Source organism: Quercus suber, unplaced genomic scaffold, assembly GCF_002906115.3.
Source record: "Quercus suber isolate HL8 unplaced genomic scaffold, Cork oak 2.0 scaffold_18, whole genome shotgun sequence".
Taxonomy (NCBI): domain Eukaryota; kingdom Viridiplantae; phylum Streptophyta; class Magnoliopsida; order Fagales; family Fagaceae; genus Quercus; species Quercus suber.
In genome coordinates this window covers 1835991-1856364 of record NW_027069483.1, presented here as the reverse complement: position 1 = coordinate 1856364, position 20374 = coordinate 1835991, and the positions used below count along the sequence as shown (strand labels likewise).

The window sequence follows — 20374 nt, the reverse complement described above, 5'->3', positions numbered from 1 at the left end:
TATTTTAGTTGTTTTATTAATGTAATACTAGACATGGATTTGAACTTTTAACTATAGTTTTTGTATTTTTTTTTTTTTTAGAATCTTTTATATATAGCATTATGAAGTTATTAGGTATAGAATTATGTGAAAAGAATAAATATATATATATATATTTTTTAAAATTTATAATGTGGATAGAATAAAGAATTGGTCTAATCTCAGGTCTTGAAAATATCAAGATGTGTCAATTGACTTACAGAAGTTTTGATTATAAATATCTATTAGTGATTTTTTAAAAAAATACAAAAAAAAAATTAAAAAATTAATGCTAATAATGCATCGTTGTCAACCTCTAGTATTAATATTCTAACTTTCTAAAATTCTTAAACAAAGAACTTTGACCCCCTAAGTTTGAATCATAGTTCCGTCCCTTACTCTAACCTTAGCCTATAGGCAATTCTTTTTTCTTTTCTTTTTTTAAAATTTTTTTATTTGATTATGGCAATAGCTGAAAAGGGTAATTTCGTCAGTGTAAAATCCAGAATTAGTTTACTCCGACAGTTTTCCCGGGCAGTTAAGAACAAAGTAGAGAGAGTCGTTGTGACACATACAAATATAACCTCTTTGAAGCATCTGGGCTGTTGACACGTGTCAGTACTATTGCTTTCTTCAGGTATGAAAAACCCAACCTCACAATCTAAATTCTCCTTTTTCCTCTCACTTCCTCTCCAATAGAAAAAAGAAACAAGGAAATCCCAAACTGAATCCGAAACTTTCATATCAAAAAAATGGCAAGCCCAGAAAAAGCTACCGAAACCTCTGATTTGACATTTCCAGCAACCAACGTTGAGAAAGATTTGAGTGTTCAAAATAACAAGAGTCTTGAAGTTGATCCCATATCGTCTGAAGTGGCTACCTCGTTGGAAATCGAGGTACATGCATTTGGTTTTCTGCTTTGTTTTGATTTTAATGATTATGATTAATTACATACATATAGTCCTTAGTCTGCAAGTTTCAACTATTTAATTTTTCTGTTGTGAGATCTTGTCACCCCTGATTTTGCACCTCGATTATTTCACATGGGATTTTCAATTGAAATTGAAGATAGGCTTCTTCTTCTTCTTCTTCTTTTTCTTTTTTTTCTTTTATTTATTTAATAATATGATATTTACAAATGGGATGAAGATTTGAATCCTAAATATTTATGGTAGAAATACAAGATATTTTTATTCGGAGCATTATAAATGAATAATTCGATAGTTATAATGAGCTGAACGATTTGAATCTTAAATATTTTTATAAAAAACAAGAGATATTTTTCGTTATCTTTCTTAGAATCCTTTAAAAGGTATTACTTGAGCTACAAATTCTTAACTCTATAGGGAATATAATCCTCAATCTCAAAATATTTAGTGGTAAATTATTTTCAAACCGGTTTGAATTTTTTAGACAAATAATAACATATCATGTATCCTAGTTTGTCATTTAGTGAGCTCCAAATGAGTCCAAACGCCGCTAAATGAAGTCAGAATCAGTATATGATATTTGTAATTTTGTACATATATAACATTAGCTGTTATGCATTCTAGATTTGCAAGAATGTCCTAGATTTCTTTGGCCTTTTGTGCATCAAGATATGGTTAGAAACGAATGAAATACTATTTTCCCAAAAAAAAAAAAAAAACTCATTATGGTATGGATAATGGATGTCATATATTTAAATTCTTATAGGAGTTCGAGAATATTTCTTGCATATCTTTCCTTATTATATAGTATAAATTTTCAGAAAAAAATATAGTATAAATTTATAAAACCCCATTTTGGAATTTTTCCAGTTTATATATGTTCTTTTATTCATGGATATGTGAATCTCTTCCTGGCATGAACATTGAACACCATGATTAAAGAAAGTTAAACATATCTAACCAAAATATTTTGGTTATATTTTGGATTCCTTTTGATAATAGTATATCTGCCAATGTATATTGGCACTCTTATCTTGCTAATAGTGGCATATGGTTCATGTTAAAGCAACAAGCTGAGGTTGAGCAAAAGGAGAAGGACAAGAAGAAGAAGAAAGATGCATTACAGACACTCAAAACAACCATCCTAGTCTCGGCCGTGATTGTGGCTGTTGCAGGGGTGGTCTTTGCCGTGACAAAGAAGTTGAGAGAGAAATGAGCCTCTTAACAACAACAAAATTTAGTTCCAAATTTTTTTAGGTTGGTTTTGGATAAAAATGACACTGGATAAAAAAAAAAAAAAAAATCTTTTTTCAATCTTTTACGTTTGTGAAGGCCATGAGGCCTTTTCTTCTTCCATTTTGATTTTTTTTTTTTATGGAAGTTGTAAAACATGAACAGTGTGCTACCTTCTTTTTGACCTACATTAAATAATAATGGAAGGAAATATTGTATTCAATACGAAAGAATAAGGGACTTGAAATCGAATCACACCCATACAATAAAGAAACTCATTGATATAAATTGTTTCACCGATGAGTTTTACTAGAAAAAACTCACAAACCTTGCATAAATGATACCAAAAAAGCCACACGTTCGGACAGGTTGGTGCACAACGTACATATAATTCTTATTAATTTGTGTAAAATTTTTATTGCTATTCAAATTCATTAAGTTTGTTGTAGGAGCATAAACAAGTTGAGCAGTAACAAGTTTATTGCCAAATGAATATAGGCAAATTGAAACCTACTCACATGTTTTTTACCGTTTCAAAAAATTCTTACTAAGGGCATTAGCAATAGTGAAGCTAAAAATTTTGCTATTTAGCATTACAAAAAGTTATTTTATCTATTTTACTTACTCATTTTACCAAACATCTAGCAACAGTGAATTTATTTTAGTTTTCAACACAATAAAATAATATAAATATCATAATAAAATAATATATCTACTACAATAAAATAATACATCCCACTAAAAAAACACCACAAACCGATTAATGGCACCATCCACAACCACTGCCAACCAAGAACAACCACCACAAAAACCTTTCCGCCAGCCACATCCACCTCCACCACCACTCCACCAGCAACAACCTCTATGTGACAACCACAACCCATGGTAAAAAAAAAAAAATCAAACCACCACCAAACCCAGAACAGATCGGCGATGAAGATGAAGATCCACATGAAGATGAAGATCGGTGACAAACCACGACACCACCAACCTTGTGGGACTTGCTCCTTATCACCAAACAGTCATGACTTGGATCCGAAATTTTGTCTACCCATTTGTCTGTGTCAGTTTCGGGTTTTGGAGTGGCCGAGTCGGACCGATACAGAACCGATAGCGACTTGAGCCGTTCGAGAAGGGAGGAGTTCTAGTGATTTGGGTTAGAGGATCCAGGTTAACATGCTGGAGTTGTGCTGGCGGCGATGAGACAAAGAGGTGAGATTTTGAGAGTATGATGATTTGAGTAGAGAGGGTGGGAATGAGAGGAGAGCACAACAGTCAGAATGAGCAAAACGAAAAAGAATAAAAGAAAAAAAAGTATTATTTTAATAGAGGTAGGAATTAAAATAATATTTCTTACTTTTAGCTTCACCTTCCATACAAAGCCAAAAATAGCTTCATATGGAAGCTTGAAGCTAAAAAATTTTAGCTTTGCATCCATTGCTATGAGAGCATTTTTTGTGTTTTAGTGGAGATAAAATAGTTATATAGCTTTTTAGCGTTTTTAGCTCCATTACTGCTAATGCTCTAATGTGCTTAAATATAAGCACAGAGTATTCTAATTAAACATTTCTAGATTTATGTTGGATTCAAACAAATGAGTGAACAAAGTGTACAACTTTAGAACTATTGTAAATCACAAACTTCTTATTAGTTTCCTCCAATATTTCAATAATTTTCTTGTAATAAATTGTAACATTTAGTGTTTTGTTTTATAGATAAAATAAAAAGACAATAAAAGTGGAATAATAATTTGATCATACCATATGTGTTTAAAATTTTGAAAATTGCATGATATAGATAGGATTTCATACCTACTCAATAATGCAAATATCGTTTCGATAAAATAAAAATGTAAAAATCTTTCTATTTTTTATTTTTTATTGCATTTTTGATGCTATGTTATTAAAATTATTTTTTGATTTTTCAGGCTTTGTTTCAATTTTTGTTTGAAATCGACTAATTTTGAGAAAGAATACTGTATTTCAAATCTATGATTTCTCATATAAAATCTTAGAAAAATAACATCAAAAATTTTATTATAATTAAATATTTAATGCACCATTTAAAAAAATAATATAAGAAAACAAAAGTGTGTATGTGTGTGTGTATATATATTACATGTCACAAAAAGGAGTTAGAAAATCTAAATAATTAAGATTAATTTGGGTGAATTCAAAAATATTGTTGTCAAAACATCTAAGCACGAGGAGGAATACCATATATTTTAAATCAATTATTATTATTATTATTATTGCAAATAAAAAATAGTTTCTTATATAAAATTTATAAAATAATTATCTAAATTCATTTAGTATAAATAATTAATGCACAACTAGATATAATTAATATATGCATTTATTTCATTGGTTAAATCAATGAATTGATACTTTTGAGTAAAAACCTAAATAAAGAAAATCTCAACATACTGATTGATATCCAGCTATCTACAATCTATATATATATATATATATTAATAGACAAAAATTAGAGAGAAAACCCAGTAAGATTTTAATTAGATTCTCAATTTTGCGTCACGTGTCTCATTTAATTATTAATTTTGTGTTAAGTGAATTATTGTGTGTAAAAATTGAAGAGTCCAAATTCAATTAGATTTCAATTGGAGTCCAATTTTTTGCCACGTGTTCATCTAAGTTTTTTATTTTTTTGGCAAGTGAATTATTGGGTGCAAAAACCGAAATATCTAAAATCAATTAAATTTTAAATCATATATATAATGAGAAATCATTACATATTTTAGAAATCTATGGTTTAAAAAAAAATATAAGCTAATATGATGTATAATTTGATCATCTTTTTAAAAAAATATAATTTAATCTTGTAAGGACATGTTTTTGAGCCCAAGCCCAAAATATGAAGGAATCTTGGCCCAATGAGTTCAGAACAATAAATTTGTAGAGAGTGGGTTAGAAACTAGGCCCAAATGAGTTGGACACTGGTTATAATGGATTTAAAAGATAATCAAGCAAAGATGGACAAAAATTCTCTTAGTAAATTTATTCTCGGACCAATCCGAGGAGGTCTGTTCCATTCTATATTGATTGAAAAAGGTTACAAATATAATTCCAACTGTTACAGTGTTTTTTCTTATGAATTTTCTCAATCCCCCCTCCATTGAGGGCCTTTTACATTATATATCACCTTTTGATGATCTTGATCCTACACTTGTTGATCGTCTAAACCACTACTCGAGTGGTTGTCCCATTGGACACCTTCCCTGGCCCTTTATGAGTTGGGAAGGCTAAGACATCACTGTTTATGGGTATTCTTTACATAAATGCGACTAGAAAGTTAGTTGCAGAGTATTTAATGCTGTGGTAGTAGCTTTTCTTAAGATATTTATGAGCTCTCAGTCTTCTGGTACACTTGAGATACACGCCCTTATCACTGGAGCTTCCTGGAAGGTTACCCTGAACTTTAGGATACACATTTAAGCCGTGCTTAACCTATCCAAGGAGACGTTCCTTCTCGGACCAACCTCCCATTCATGTCTCACTCATTAGATTCTAAGCTTGACTCATCCAACATCATTTATTTGTTCTCAGGCTACTATGATCTTGGCCAAGGCCCAATATACAATTTGGGCCCTTAACCCTACAAAATTATATAATTGTAATTGTAGGGTTCAAATTCTTTACGTAAACCCAAAGACAATTAATTTGTAGAGTATGGGTCAAAGAACTAGAATTAGTAAGGGATTAATAACAATGGATCATAACCATTTCAACAGTGCATTCATCAGTTTGTATACATTGATAGTTTTAATCACTCTCTTGTTTCCCTTCTCTCTCTTTTCTCCCCCCCTTCTTCCGGGGTCCAATTGACAGGTGCTCCCCTCTATTATATAGTCACTCTTACCCTCATCTCCATCGTCCACGTGCTCCCCATCCATGAACTTGTTCAAGTACCTGTCACGTCAAGCAGCTTCTTTTCATCTCTGTGTGAGTGGCGGTAGGTTGGGATGCACTGTTCAGAGGTCTTCTCCACATAAATGCGGCCAGAAAAGCTGTTGCAATGCATTGAATACGGTGGCAGCAGCCTTTCCCTCAGATATTTCCCCATCCTTATCGTTCCTGAATATGCTTTGAGATTATCTTGATCAGGTGGAGTCCTCGGACAGTCATTCGGGCTTTTCCCCTACTCAATTAGTCTCCGATATCATATCAGAGCAAAACATCTTCCTCGGACAGGAGATGTCCTCCTCGGACTAGAGATATCCTCCTCGGACAGCGATGATCCTTCATCAAGAGGATTCCACTCCTAGCTGGGCCTTGTCTTTTCCGCATCCCTCTTTTCGGATGTGAAACAGTCCTCTCGTGGGCATTCGGCCCATTAACTTGGGCCTGGCCCCCTTTTCCCCCACAGTAATTATTTTTAATTGTATCCGTGACTCCGTACATAAACATGGGCTACATACTAGATTAACATAATGAACAAATACATTTCACAATGGACTATCTTAAAAGGCACCCGCCTTGTATTGTATTGTATTGTTCATTTAACATAATGATCAAACAAACAAAAGAAGCAAACTGCTTAATAACAATTTCCAAAAGAAGCAAATTGCTTAATTATTCAATTAAGAGGGCAAAAGAATAATACTACTAACTAACTAATGTGAAACCTAGTTATTCAACAATTTCCAAAGCAAGCAAAAATTAAGAGAGAAAGAATAATAATGCGGATTTCAGTTAGTTCAACTGATAAAGTCTCTAATGGTTGTATAAGAGATCTTAGGTTTAATCTCCACCCACATCAAAAACTGATTGGTGTCTTGGTCTGATGATAAAGAGTTATCATCAGGAGCGGACACTATAGGTTGAAATTCTCTCAAAAAATATAGAGAGAATAATATTCCAGCTTGACCTATTGTTTAGAGGAAGTGATGATTTATGGACTGACAACAAGGCACACAAATCTTACACAAAGTTATCAGTTAGGAAATTTCTAATATTGATTTTTCTTGTTTTAGTTAAGAGTGTAATTTCAAAAAAAAAAAAAAAAAAAGAGTATTATTTTGATAACAGAATGAAAAAATTCAAATCCCATCATTTTGTGAGTTCTAATTAACTCAAGGAGACGGTGTAATTTTTTTTTTTTTTGTCCTTGAATAAGGGACTTGGGTTTGAATTATGCTTCTTGATCAGATATAAAGATTAATTATTATAAAGAAAATGCCGTAATCCAAATGCTAATCATATCTTTAAAAAGAGTCCCATGCTTCTGAACATTTTAAAATTCTCTATAAACCATTGTGCCACTTGTAGTCTTTGTAACAAATCAGATTTATTGAAGTCTAGGGCTATAAATGAACCAAGTTAGTTATGAACAACTCAAACTCAGGTGAAGAAAAAACTTATTTTCGTTCGTTTGTTTATCAAGCAAACCAAATTTAGGCTTGACTATTAAATAATTCAAGATCAAACATAATAATATGTTCATAAATAAGGTCATTAACATAAGGCTTGATCTAACTATATATAATATTACATCTTTATATGTATATTATTCTAAAAATAAAGTTAGACCCTTTTGGATATACACCACTATAGGTATCTTTAAAAAAACCTTATCCCCTCTCCTTGTGTGCGTATATTAAAAGTACTTAGTATTCTAAAAAAAAAAAAATTCTAAAAATACGCTTATATAAATTTGAAATTAAATTGTATAAGTTTGTAAAATAAGTCAATATAATCTATTCATAGTAAAAATTTATATATTTGTAACGGTTTTATCACATAATGGGAAAGAAATAATTAAGTGGTTTGTGAACAAGCTCTAGATTAGTCGACCAATAAATTGAATCAAACTCGAACATATATATATATATATATATTTTTTTTTTTTTGAGAATGAAACTTGAACATATAATCTTCTATATTATAAGTAATAATGTTAGGTCATCTTGTAGTTGTATTTTGATTATGTAATATATTATAAACCCAATTTAAAACACTGTTATTATTTTCATGTGTGTTCTAATAAATATTACTATTTATTAAAAAGAAAAAAGAAAAAAAGAGAAGACTCGCGTCCTTTTCAAAATAAAACTAACTGAACAGCCCATACGTAGGACATTTTTAAGTTCCAAGATCCAACCATTTACACGCTTTTACCCTCGAACTCTTTTATCTACCTGAAAAAAGTCCTGACCAAATTACAAAACTTAAAGAACCTTTTTCCCTCTAATTCATAAAAAATAGGGGTAAAATAGTTAGCATAGCACATAGTTTATGGACCAAATTGGTTATTTTTAAAATATTTTATATATGTTTAATATTAGCCCAAAATTTTAGTGTTGTCGAATGTAGCTGTGGGTTTTTTTTAGCTTAATTATTAAAGTTTTTTATTATCGAATAAGAGATCTAAGTTTGTCTCTTAACGATACCAAAAAATCATTGGTGTGTCTTATGATAATGAATAATCATAGCTTAAAAACTATTTCTTAAAAAAATTTTTTTTTTTTTTTTTTGAGAATCAGCTTTCCCTCTAAAAATGTCATTCATCTTCTTGCAAAATTTGCTAAATAGTACTTTTTAAGAAAAAATTTTCGTGGAGAGCACGAGAGCAAATTTATTTAATTATATAGATTCTTTTTAGAACTCAAGTTTGTTCGAGTTTCAAGGGAGGGGCTTGTGTCCAGGAGAAATTTTTACAGGACATGTCTGGATTCGGACACGTGTCCAAGAGTGGACACGTGTCCACAATCCAACCAGTGGAAACTTCAACGGGATACAAGCCGGACCCGAGTTTCAATTAGTTTAAGTTAAATGGTAGTCTCCATCTCCCTCTAAAAATAACAGAATGTCTCTCTTCCTTCTGAACCCGCCATCTCCACCACCCTCTAAACTCCTCAAACTCAAACACAGACACAAACACAAACAAAACCACTGTCCCTTCTCCACTCCCCCAATTCCACCACTCCTCCCTCCCAAAAACTCCTCCACCTTCAAACCACTGAACTCCACACAGCAGCAACTCCCTTCAGACCCCACTCCCGAAAAACCCAATCCCTCTCTCTCCAAAACCCTCAATTCCCTCAAACCTTACCTCCTCTCCCAACGCAGACCCATCTTCTTCGGCTGGCTCTGCAGCCTCGTCTCCGTCTTCTCCCTCTCCAAGCTCGTCCCCAAGCTCTCCCAATTCTCCTCCACCGTCACCGCCACCACCACCGCCACCACCGCCCTCAAGTTGAGAGACCAGGGTTTGGTCTTGGGGGCTTTGCTGTTGGTCCGATTCGTCGCCAGTTACTGGCAGCAAGCGTTCCTGTGGGACGCTGCTTTGAACGCCGGGTTTCGAATTAGGCTCCATGTTTTCGACCGGGTCCTGCAGAGGGACCTTGCGTTTTTTGAATCTTCAGGTGCTGTTTCGTCTGGAGATATCGCGTATCGGGTCACTGCTGAGGCCGCCGATGTGGCCGATACAATCTATGCTATTCTCAATGTGAGTTTGTTGTATTAATTTATTGGGAAATGAATATGATCACTCAGTGTTTGTATAAGCTGTTTGAAAAACTGTGTTTTGAGTTTAAAATGAGTGTATGTAAAAGAGCTACGAGGAGTTCTGGTTGCAAAACAGAGTTTTGAATTTTAAAAACGCTCTTTTGAACTCCTACAAAAGAACCCAGTTCTCAGAATCTCATCCATTTATTGTGAAATGAGAGAATTGGAATTTGTCAGATCATCAATAATTTAAATAGCTAATTTGAGTAGTTAATGACTTAATGATGTTTTATTATGATTTAAAAGACAATATGTATTGACGACGTAGTTATTGAATTTTCAAGGTCTTAGGTGGTAGTCACTTGTATGGAGTTAGTAAACATTATGTGTGTGCTTGCTTTTTGTATTGCAGACCATTGTACCCAGTACTTTGCAATTGTCTGCAATGGCAGCGCAGATGTTAATGATCAGTCCAGCTCTCTCTTTGATTTCAGCTATGGTGAGGAACAAATTAGGAGTATTTCGTTGAAAATATTTTGGTGGTTGCTGGTTGTGTACTTTGATTAAGGGTTTGTGTGGTGCAATTATAGGTAATTCCATGTATGGCTCTTACCATTGCCTATCTTGGTGAGAAACTTAGAAAGATATCCAAGAGGGCACAATTGAGCATTGCTTCCCTCTCAGCCTATCTAAATGAGGTACCTTCTGTTCCTTTTACTTAAAATCTCCTCTGCTTAAACTTGTGTTTTGGATGTCACTTTGGTTGGGTTTCTTATTACTCTCGTCTTTTGATGACTCATGATAACCTGTCAAAATCCTTGAAAAGGCCTTTATCTCTCTTTTGTGTTTATCTACTGTAAGCTTTCTTCATGCTTGAATGCATGGATTTAATGATATCGTATAACTTATACGTGTTTTAGGCCCTTCCAGCGATTCTATTTGTGAAAGCAAGCAACTCAGAGCCGTGTGAGAGTGCCCGGTTTCAAAGGCTTGCTCACACTGATTTATGTGAACATTTGAAGAAGAAGAAAATGAAAGCATTCATACCTCAGATGACACAGATTATATATTTTGGAGCATTATTTATATTATGTGTTGGCTCACTGGTGGTTTCAAGCGGTTCTTTTGATGGCTGTAGCATGGTTTCATTCGTAATGTCATTGGTTTTTTTAGTTGAGCCAATTCAGGTAGTACTATATGCTGATAATATATTTTTTCCCTCTCTTTTTTTTGCTTGTTTGTTTCATGGGTCAGTCCTTTTTAATGTTTTTAAAACTGTCATGAACTTTCACGAATTTCATTACATTCTACCAGTAACTTTAGCTTGTTCCATATACAAAAAAAAAAAAAAAAAAAAGGTAGTTCAAAGGTCTCTTGCTTGCTTCTTCTCTGTTTCCTCTCTCTCTCTCTCTCTCTCAGGAGAAAAAATAGACAGAGCCATTTTGCTATTCATTCTTTTATTATTATGCCTCAGCCATTGAGGAGCTGACATAAGTTATCACTCTGAATATAAAGCATCATGCAGGGTGTGGGAAAGGCATACAATGAGTTGAAGCAAGGAGAACCAGCTATTGAACGCCTGTTTGAGTTGATGAGGTTCAAGTCTAAGGTACATCTATCTGTAATTTTAGCCTTTTTTTTTCTTGTTAATTTTTATTTTAATATTGAGGATCACACTTTATGAATTATTAAGAAAACATTTCCAAAAAGGAGAGAATGAGATCATTGTTAAATAATAATTCTTAGAAGTTTGTTAGGAAACATCAACCTTCTTGTTTACCTGTAATGATAGCAGCTTACTGTTTGTGTTTATTACTTTATCTGTTAAACCTTGATTAGATGCCTTATTTATGCAGTCTGCATTTACATTCATGTCTAGCCGATCCCTTATTTTTCTTGGCACTAATTTAGGCAAAGGTTCCTTGGGGAATATTGTCATTGACAATCTGTGGTCGAGACTCTCTCTCTCTCTCTCTCCACACACACACACACACACACACACAAAGTTAGAAACGTTTAAGAAAAGAGAATACATCTTCATGCTTCAGAATTGAGAAAATTTAGAAGTTGAGCATTCAGAATAAAAACGATAGCCTTTTCCTCAGAATAATAAGTTTTGGTAGCGATCTCTTCTGTGCCAATAATCACCATTTATTTTGGTGCACCTGCTGGAATTTTTTGGGTCGTGTAACTCTGTCATTTATACATCTTTGCATGTGATAGCTTCCTAGTGCAATGTTTTAAGTGACAATTAATACGGGGTTGTAATGCCTTTTGGTGCTATATAATTTGTTATCTTTGAAAACTATTATAGCATGCTATCCATTTTAGTGCCTAAGAACTATGGAGTTATATATCAATTAATGAATTATGTTATTGAATATTTGTAATGACTGACAACAACATTTCTTTTGTTCATATTATAATATCTGGACGAATATCTCTGTTCTCTTATTTAGATAATATTGTGATTTTTGTTATGTTGATAAATAAATTAAAAAAAAAAAAATGGAGAGTTCATAAATTAATATATTCTTGAATACAGGTCATTGAGAAATCAGATGCCATTGACTTGTACAATATCATAGGAGAGGTGAAATTTTGCGATATCTCATTTAGATATGGGGAAAATATGCCCTTTGTTTTGAATGGATTGAATCTCCATGTCCAAGCTGGAGAGACCATAGCTCTTGTTGGCCCTCTGGTGGAGGAAAGACGACCCTTGTAAAATTGCTTCTCCGGCTTTATGATCCTTTATCTGGTTTGTCTTTCTTTTGAACTACAGCAAATTGCTCAACTTATACCATTCATTTTTGCACTTAGAGAAGTTAATTTTTCTTTCTAATTGAGAATTTGTACCTGTTCTTTGCACACAGGTTGCATACTTATTGATAACCATAACATACAAGACATCCGGTTGGATAGTTTGAGGAGACATGTCAGCCTGGTTCCTCAGGATATAGTAAGTTACTAAAGATACCCTCATTTTTTTGGATGGAAAAGGTAGAAGACCTATAGGAGCTTCACTGAATGTCCTCAAAAGTATGACGTCTTACTCAACCTCATGATGCATAAGTTGACCTAATGGTCTGTTTGGATTGAGGGAGAGAAGGGGAGTAGAGTAGAGTAAAATTGGCCAAAAATTAGTTTATTTTCAGCCAACTCTACTCTACTCCCTTCCACTCTCCCTCCCTCCCCCTCAATCCAAATGGACACTAGCTTGTACCTGAAAAGATTTTATTATTATTTTATTTTTGTAAGTTCTGGAGGTTGTTTGATTTGCTGTTTTTTATGTATCCATATAACTTTGATGTGCCAATTGCTGTGGACTAAGGTACAACTGGCATACACCTGGCCAGATCCTTAGTTGAAAAATAGTTTGTTTTGTAGGGAATTAGTATGTTATGTTTACCTAAAAAGCATGGTCCAAAGCTCCATTTTAAGGGTATCTTTTGGCTGGGTTTTATCAATATGTTGTAGAAATGCATCAGGGACTTGTAATTGTAAATATGGAATCATGGTAATTTTGGGAATTGTGTTCAAATGGTTTATCATGATAATATTTGTTTTGTGTTAGACACTTTTTCAGGAACGGTTGCTGAAAACATTGGCTATAAGGATCTGTTGTCAAAAATTGACATGGATAGCGTTGAGCATGCAGCACAAACGGCAAATGCTGATGAATTTATCAGAAAACTTCCAGAAGGGTACAAAACTAATATTGGACCAAGGGGCTCGATTTTGAGTGGAGGCCAAAAGCAGAGGCGAGGCTTTAAATCTGAACTCTGATTCTGATATAACATCAAATATAATTGTTGTTGGTAATGTTAATATGATTACTAGGCAAAACCTTGAAATGAAAATCCAACTTTACTGTTTCTGTCCAATGAAATTGATTTTTGATTTGATTAATGTAACTATTAATTTCCTGTGTCTAGCTAATGTTCTTTGCAAAACGTTGTGGATTATTAACTATAGGCTTCCTCATTAATGCAGACTAGCACTTGCAAGGGCACTCTATCAGAATTCCTCTATATTGATACTGGATGAAGCAACTTCTGCTTTAGATAGTAGGTCTGAGTTATTGGTGAGACAAGCTATGGAGCGCATAATGGAAAATCATACTGTAAGGACAATTACTCATTCTATTAGCTCTAACTTATGTATGCATTTTAGTTAGGGTTAGGTAAAGAGTCGAGTTTTTTATACTGTAATGAAGTATTGTTATGGCTTGGAATCCGTTTGCTTGAGCATTGATAAAGAATATTCCATAATGTAATGAAGTATTGTCATCTGCTAATCCACAAATGTGGACTAGCTCCTGCCTATAAGAATTTCCTTTACTGGTTTGTTTTTCAACATGCACTGCCATCTTGTGTGATGATCTATGCAATTTTTTCCCTTGTTGTAATGCAGAGACGCAAAAATACACTTTTTTTTTTAATTTTTAATGATGGATTGAATACTGTGCTTGTATGTTTATAGGTACTGGTCATTGCACACCGCATGGAAACAGTTTTGATGGCTAAGCGAGTATTCCTTTTGGATGATGGGAAGCTAGAGGAGCTAAATCGCTCAACGCTTTTGGGTGGTAGTCACCATGACAAGGTGTTATCGACTGGGCTTGTGATCTGAGAACAGTGCAAAAGGTTATGGACTGACAGTTAATAAATGGGTCATAGCCTCATAGGAAGCAGAGTGAAAGTAACAATCCTGATGAGCTTCATGGTGGCTGTGATGCTCTATGTATTCATCCTAAGAAAGAAGCATGTCTACAGATGGTTGCAGAATAGAGCAAGTGCCTGTTTGAGATGAACAAATCCAATCCTTTAAGTTTTAACATCGGCAATTTCTCCAAAAAAAAAAAAACATCGGCAATCTCCGGTTCACTTGTATATTTTTCTTGTAGTTATGTGTTATGTTCCCTTGTAGTATAATTCTACCTTTTTTTTAAAAAAAAAATTTTATGGTTACAAGTTGCAACAACCATGATGGGGGATTCGACTCTGGTTATCCTTTTAAAAGAGAGCAAACAATGTTATTGAGTCATACAGTGCTGAGTGAAAAAAAAAAAAAAAAAACCTTCACTATTGTAATTCCGATGTATAATGTCATTTGAATTGTTTGATAAAATGAATTCCGGTGACAAGTTTTAATATAAATCTGTGAAACTTGTAATTTAGCCAAAACAAAACTTTGCAAAACCCATAACATAAACTGCTTTTGAAATCCCAATTTTAACATGAACTTAAAAAAAAAAATTCCAAAGTATTAAAAAGTTAATGGTAAGTAATATTTTAACACAAAACTAAATTGACACAAAGTATAAAGATTAAGGATGCTATTACCATTGAGCACTTTACAAATACAAGTTCTCAAGGAATAAAGGACAAAGAGCGGTTCAAAATTTTAAAAATGAGTTTCAGACTCCTACGCACTCAAATTATAAAAAGAAAAAAAAGAAAAAGGTCGAGTTCCACTTATTATGTAGCAAAAAAGGGTGCTGTGCATGTGCTCATTTATATTAAAGCCCTCCTCAAAGGCTCGAAACTCTATCATTTTTCCGCCTTCAAAAACTCGCGCCCTTTAAAGCTCCTTTCAGAATTCAGGCAGCGATTCTGTTTGGCGGATCAGGTAAACTGTCACACACTTTTCAATTTGCTAACAAAAATGTTGTATTACAAATTAGCGTTAGGCAAAGAAAAGATGTAATTTGTTTTTTTTTTTTTTTTTTTTTTTTTTCCTACTCAGTTTCTCAGCAACCAAACGCAGCGTACTAGTAGTCAATTTTTTGTTTAGTACAGTAGCCTAAACCCTAGCGTGATCGATATCCCATGCTCTCTTAGATCTGAATGCATCATATTTTTTTTTTTAGATGCTACTGTATATTGCATTTGAAAATTGAGTTAAACTTCGCTTATTTCATTTTCGTTAATTAATTATTTTTGGATCTCGATTTCAAAATATTTCACGTAATGATGGGTTTGAAATGTTAATTATAAATGAAAATTTGTGAAAATTGGCTTCTGAGAATGGTTTTATCAAAAGGGGATTTTTTTTTTTTGGTTAATGTGAAATAGCTATGTTAAAAAGGGTTGGTCCTAGTGAATGAATGTGAGAGTGCCTGTGAGTACTTGTTTGTGCTTTTGGAGTTTTGAGTATCATATGAGTAAAAGCTTGTGAGGCTACTGAAGCATGTGCGTGACTGTAGCCAAGTGCCTCATAGCTCAACTGGTTGGCACCTTCTAGTATTTCCAATAGAAACATTTAGGGTTCAAATCCTCGCTCCTCAACTATTGAATTATAAAGAGAGTAGGAAATGTAAGCGTAAGTTGTTCAGTTGTTCTATGCAAGAAAAAGTGAGAGGACGAGGGAGTCATGACTGTAGTTACAAAATGAGTAAAAGAAAATATTATGTAAGTGTGGTAGTTGGCATGAGTTGAAAGTAATGATGGTGGTAGGAGAGAGAGAGAGAGAGAGAGAGAGAGAGAGAGAAGGGGGAGGGATCCTTTAAAAAAGGGGATTTTCCAACATTTCCCTGTGTTTTTAGTTTGATATTTGAGGAATTGGGTCTCCTTATGAATAACCTAGGATGGCAAAAAGTTGCTTAACGTTACCTTCACTTTCAAATGAGATAGCGTTCTCTTAAGTTAACTTTTTGATGAGCTGAATCAGTGAAAATGATTATGATTTTGGGGGGTCATTAATGGAGAGGACAAAATTTCTGACAAGTTGTGTCCTCTGGTATTTACTGATAATCTCTCTCTCTCTCTCTTTGTGTGCGTGTGTGCTAGTGCGCATGTGATCTGCTTGTTCTTTCATTGTCCTTAGTACACGTCCTGTGTGCTTTGGTTTTGTTTTGTTGTTTCTGTTCTGTCCTCTTTTTACTATCAATGAAGTTTATTTACTTATATAAAAAAGAGAGTGGAAAATTTTAGCTTCCTTGAAGTTGATAATAAGATAAATGTGAATATCAAAGTACTTTATCTTAGAAGAATAACGTAAAATTTATGTAGAAATGTGAATTATAATTTGATGAGTACAATTTGCTTTCAATAGTGGTGTTAATATCTGGAAAAAAGTATATGGTTAACCTTTTTCTCACTGAACTATTCCATATAGTTTGGTATAGTACAGCTGTTTCTACACAAAGTACTTCTAGAAGGTACCTTCTAGTTTGGGCAATAATTTGTAGTCCTTGTTTTAGGATTATCATCCTGCCTAGATGACAATGACAATATCATTAGCTGGTTTCTATTTCTTTTCTTACATCATTCTGATCTGTAAATCCTTCACACACCTGAGGCAGTGGCTTTTAGTTTATAATATGCTTGAACTTGCTGCCAATGCTCTTGCTCAAGATATTTGTAAAACTATCCATTGGATTTGAGTTTGGAGTAGAAGTATTTCCCATACTAGAACATAGATTAGCTAGAAAAGGATGACCATTAGTCCAAGTGGGGCTTCAGGAGAGAACACCTGCATTATGTTTAAGGCTTTAAGCTGTCAAAGTTCAAGGTAAAAGTGGGGGGTTTTAGACACGAAGACCTATGAAAGAAGGTTATACTATGATAATTTTCATCAAATCTAGAGGAATTGAAAGCTTTAAATGAAGATTAGCTAGGAAAGAAGACATTCAGAAAGCCTAGGTAAATAGTTATTCACAGTGGAGCAGTTTTGAGCCTTTTCCAATGGTTTTTATCCTGTAGTATAGTGGAGATATTAATGAAAATGTATGTTTTTTGAGAATGGAGATCAGTTATTTGCTGTAAAATTACTTATACTGATTGTATTCATTTGTCAATGGCCAATTATTTATTGGGGCTATGGACTAAGGTGTTTCCTTATGTGGTTTGCAGGAGATGGATACGTCAAACCCTTCAGTTTTTGTCAATGCAGAGCTGCTGCGCTTGTACGTCGGTCGCAGGGTCCGGGCAGTGATTCAGGTTTTGCGATCTGATGGTGGAGTAGTTACAGGAAAGTCTACTGATGAGAACCAGATAATTGTAAAAGGCTCTCCACCTGTTCCTCTCTCAAATTTTGTTGAGGTTATTGGTATTGCTGACACTGAGAAATCCATCCGTGCTGAAATTTGGAGCAACTTTGGCAACACGTTTGGTACGTCTTTTTGTTCTTTTTTAAAAGAAAAAAGCTTTGCTCCAATTTGGTTTCGAGTTATCTTCCTCCAGCCCGCTATGTGGTGATTGAAAAGACTATCCATGTGTAATTTTATCACGTCTTTTTTAATGAATCACGTGACTTGTTTTAATAATGCACATGGATGGTCTTATAATTCATCATTTAGTGGGTTGGAAGAGGTAGCTCCAAAGTTTGGAGCTTAACTTTGTCATTTAAAAACTCTTCTAACAGTGAGCTATACCAATGCTATTGGCAGCATTGACATTACTAGAAATTTTATTGTTTCTTATATCTGAAAGGCTGCCCTCTGAAAGTTAATTGGACCCTTAAGCATCAATCCATGTTAGTAAAGGCTAGTTTATTTATCTGTAAGCACTTGGGCAGTTATTTGGTTTTTTATTTTTTTATATAACTTGAATGATGCCAAAAACCCTTAAACTTTATTGTCTGTGAAAAAATACCCAAGTCTAAACTTGGACCTCTATTTGTTGTTAATGGACAACAAATTATCAGATCAATTTCTAAATTACTACCTATACCAGCAGGTAAGATCATTTTCAAGAAGTAGAACAGTTTTATTGAGCAACACCAAATTCAACTGGCTTGCTTATATTAGTTCAAAATATTTGGGGCTAACTTATGGTTCTTGTTGAGAAAAGAAAAATGGCTTAGTTCTAAAAGTCATGGTTAACTCTTTTTTTTTTTTTTTTTTTTTGAAATTATATAAACTTGGCCATCTGGTGCACCCTGGTAGATGTATTACTATTTCGTTCTCCATAAAGCAGATAAAAATTATTCATTAAAAAAAAGTAGATACATAAATTTGCCAATAGGAATTGCACAATGTTCAAGCCAGTTAAGAGAACAAATTGTGGGGTTATCTTATAGGCTTAGATGTTGGGGCCTTTATCTTTATGATTTCCCGTGATGTTTGAAGAAGTTCAAGTTTTTTGCACAAATCTTATTTTATAGTTGCTTAATCCTCTAACTATATGTGCATAATCTTTGGTTTTTATGATTTTTTTTTAATGAATTCTGAAGACAACGTTTGCTTTTTGGCAGACACACATACATACAATCAGCTTTGTCAACTTGCAAATGGGGAATTTAAACATCTGTTCCTTTGAGATGGATGGAGCTTACTCTGTGATGCAGCTAGAAACTGCTTCCTACCTAATGGCAACATGAACAGAAGCGATGATGATGCACTGAATCACTTGTTTAGCTTTAATACAGCCCCTGGAAATTTCTCAAACTAGAGTTTAGGTCAACTATCAGTAATGTGATAGCTAGAATTTGGAATTTTCTGTTTGACAATTGTAGAAGTCATTCATGTTTACATTCAACATTTTCCGTAATTTGATGTGTCAACTCGATTTTCTATGTTGATTTTAAGTAGTACGATGGATTTTTCCTCCTTATACTATTGTTAAATTCCTCCATTTTTGGGAGTCTGGCAGCCTGTATTAAGTAAAGGAGTTCTTGTTGCCCGAGGATCTCACTCTGCCCCAGGGAAGTAAAACATGGGAGACTACCTTAAAAATAATTGAAGGGCAAGTTAAGTTATTCATTCTATTAAATCTACAACCATTATGAGATATAAAAGGAAAGAAAAAATTACTTCCATGAGATTAATTTATTAAATGCAGGTTCTTATGAATGAATGGTCATAATTAGTATGCATTATGCTATGTTTCAAAAAAAAAAAAGAACTGGGACCATTTGGAAATGACCAAAGAGTGCTCTTGGTAATAGCATGTTTGGCTAAGCCTATATTTTGGCTTAATTAGCTTATTTTGTCAAGTATAATATTTTAAAATCCCACTTTTTGGAGGTATAATCTTACCTTAACACAGGTTTAAAAAAAGAAAAAAAGAAAAAGAATATCCAAAACACCTGGACTTATCTTTTTTGAGAAACTAAATGGACATTTTTGATACGATGGAGGAGTGATGCCTCTTCGATTTTATAAAGGGGTTCGAACCTATGCCTAAATGTGCAAGACTTATAAGATGCATTCACAATTTCATATGTCGTGCTTGTTCGAAGGATGATCCTCCAAGTGAACCGCCAAGGGCTGATTGGTGAGGCAGGGCTGCTTTCATGGCAGTTCAAACAGCAAGAAAGTTTGCTCAACTGAGTTATTTTTGAGGGAGATATGCCTTGATCGTGACGTGAGGCTCAAGGGTTCATGGAAGAAATCAAGATAATTCTAGCCGAGTTTTTATGTTTTTTGGGATATTGTTTTGAGAAATTATGTGTACATAACAACTTTTGTATCACAATTTTTAAGTGATCAGTTATGATTGGTAGAGAAAAAGTAATGGATTCATGTGAAAGTAATTGTTTATCATTCACAGTTGACCACTTCATCAAATTATAGTAAAAGTTGTAATCGTAGAAAAAGTGAAAAACTAATATATTTTTGTTTCAACTTATAACTTAGCAGCCGGGATCACATTTTGACCAAGATCATCATTTTGGGTCCTTTAGGAGTATTGTGTATTAGAATAAACTTCATTGAGAAATTCATAAAATTTTAGTCATTCATATTTAATAATATACTGTTTATTTATATGTCTTTATTGAAGACAT

General features: G+C 33.6%; 3 protein-coding genes across 3 annotated transcripts; all 3 read left to right on the top strand.

Annotated features, from left to right (window-relative positions):
- Positions 1 to 659: 659 nt before the first annotated feature.
- Positions 660 to 2227, top strand: LOC112010822 (uncharacterized). Its single transcript, XM_024043188.2, has 2 exons — positions 660 to 914; positions 2014 to 2227. The coding sequence occupies exons 1-2, from the start codon at positions 771 to 773 to the stop codon at positions 2161 to 2163; spliced, it is 294 nt and encodes a 97-aa protein (XP_023898956.1). The 5' UTR covers positions 660 to 770; the 3' UTR covers positions 2164 to 2227.
- Positions 2228 to 8854: 6627 nt separating this feature from the next.
- Positions 8855 to 14802, top strand: LOC112010832 (ABC transporter B family member 29, chloroplastic). The gene is given in 11 exon segments (XM_065760899.1): positions 8855 to 9641; positions 10053 to 10139; positions 10231 to 10338; positions 10561 to 10827; positions 11166 to 11249; positions 12186 to 12339; positions 12342 to 12401; positions 12517 to 12606; positions 13218 to 13404; positions 13637 to 13766; positions 14126 to 14802. Coding segments are annotated over 11 exon segments (1956 nt in total). The 5' UTR covers positions 8855 to 9002; the 3' UTR covers positions 14276 to 14802.
- Positions 14803 to 15131: 329 nt separating this feature from the next.
- Positions 15132 to 19221, top strand: LOC112010841 (replication protein A 14 kDa subunit B). The gene is made up of 3 exons (XM_024043214.2): positions 15132 to 15274; positions 17500 to 17758; positions 18842 to 19221. Exons 2-3 carry the CDS (start codon positions 17503 to 17505, stop codon positions 18904 to 18906), a joined length of 321 nt encoding a protein of 106 aa, XP_023898982.2. The 5' UTR covers positions 15132 to 15274; positions 17500 to 17502; the 3' UTR covers positions 18907 to 19221.
- Positions 19222 to 20374: the final 1153 nt, after the last annotated feature.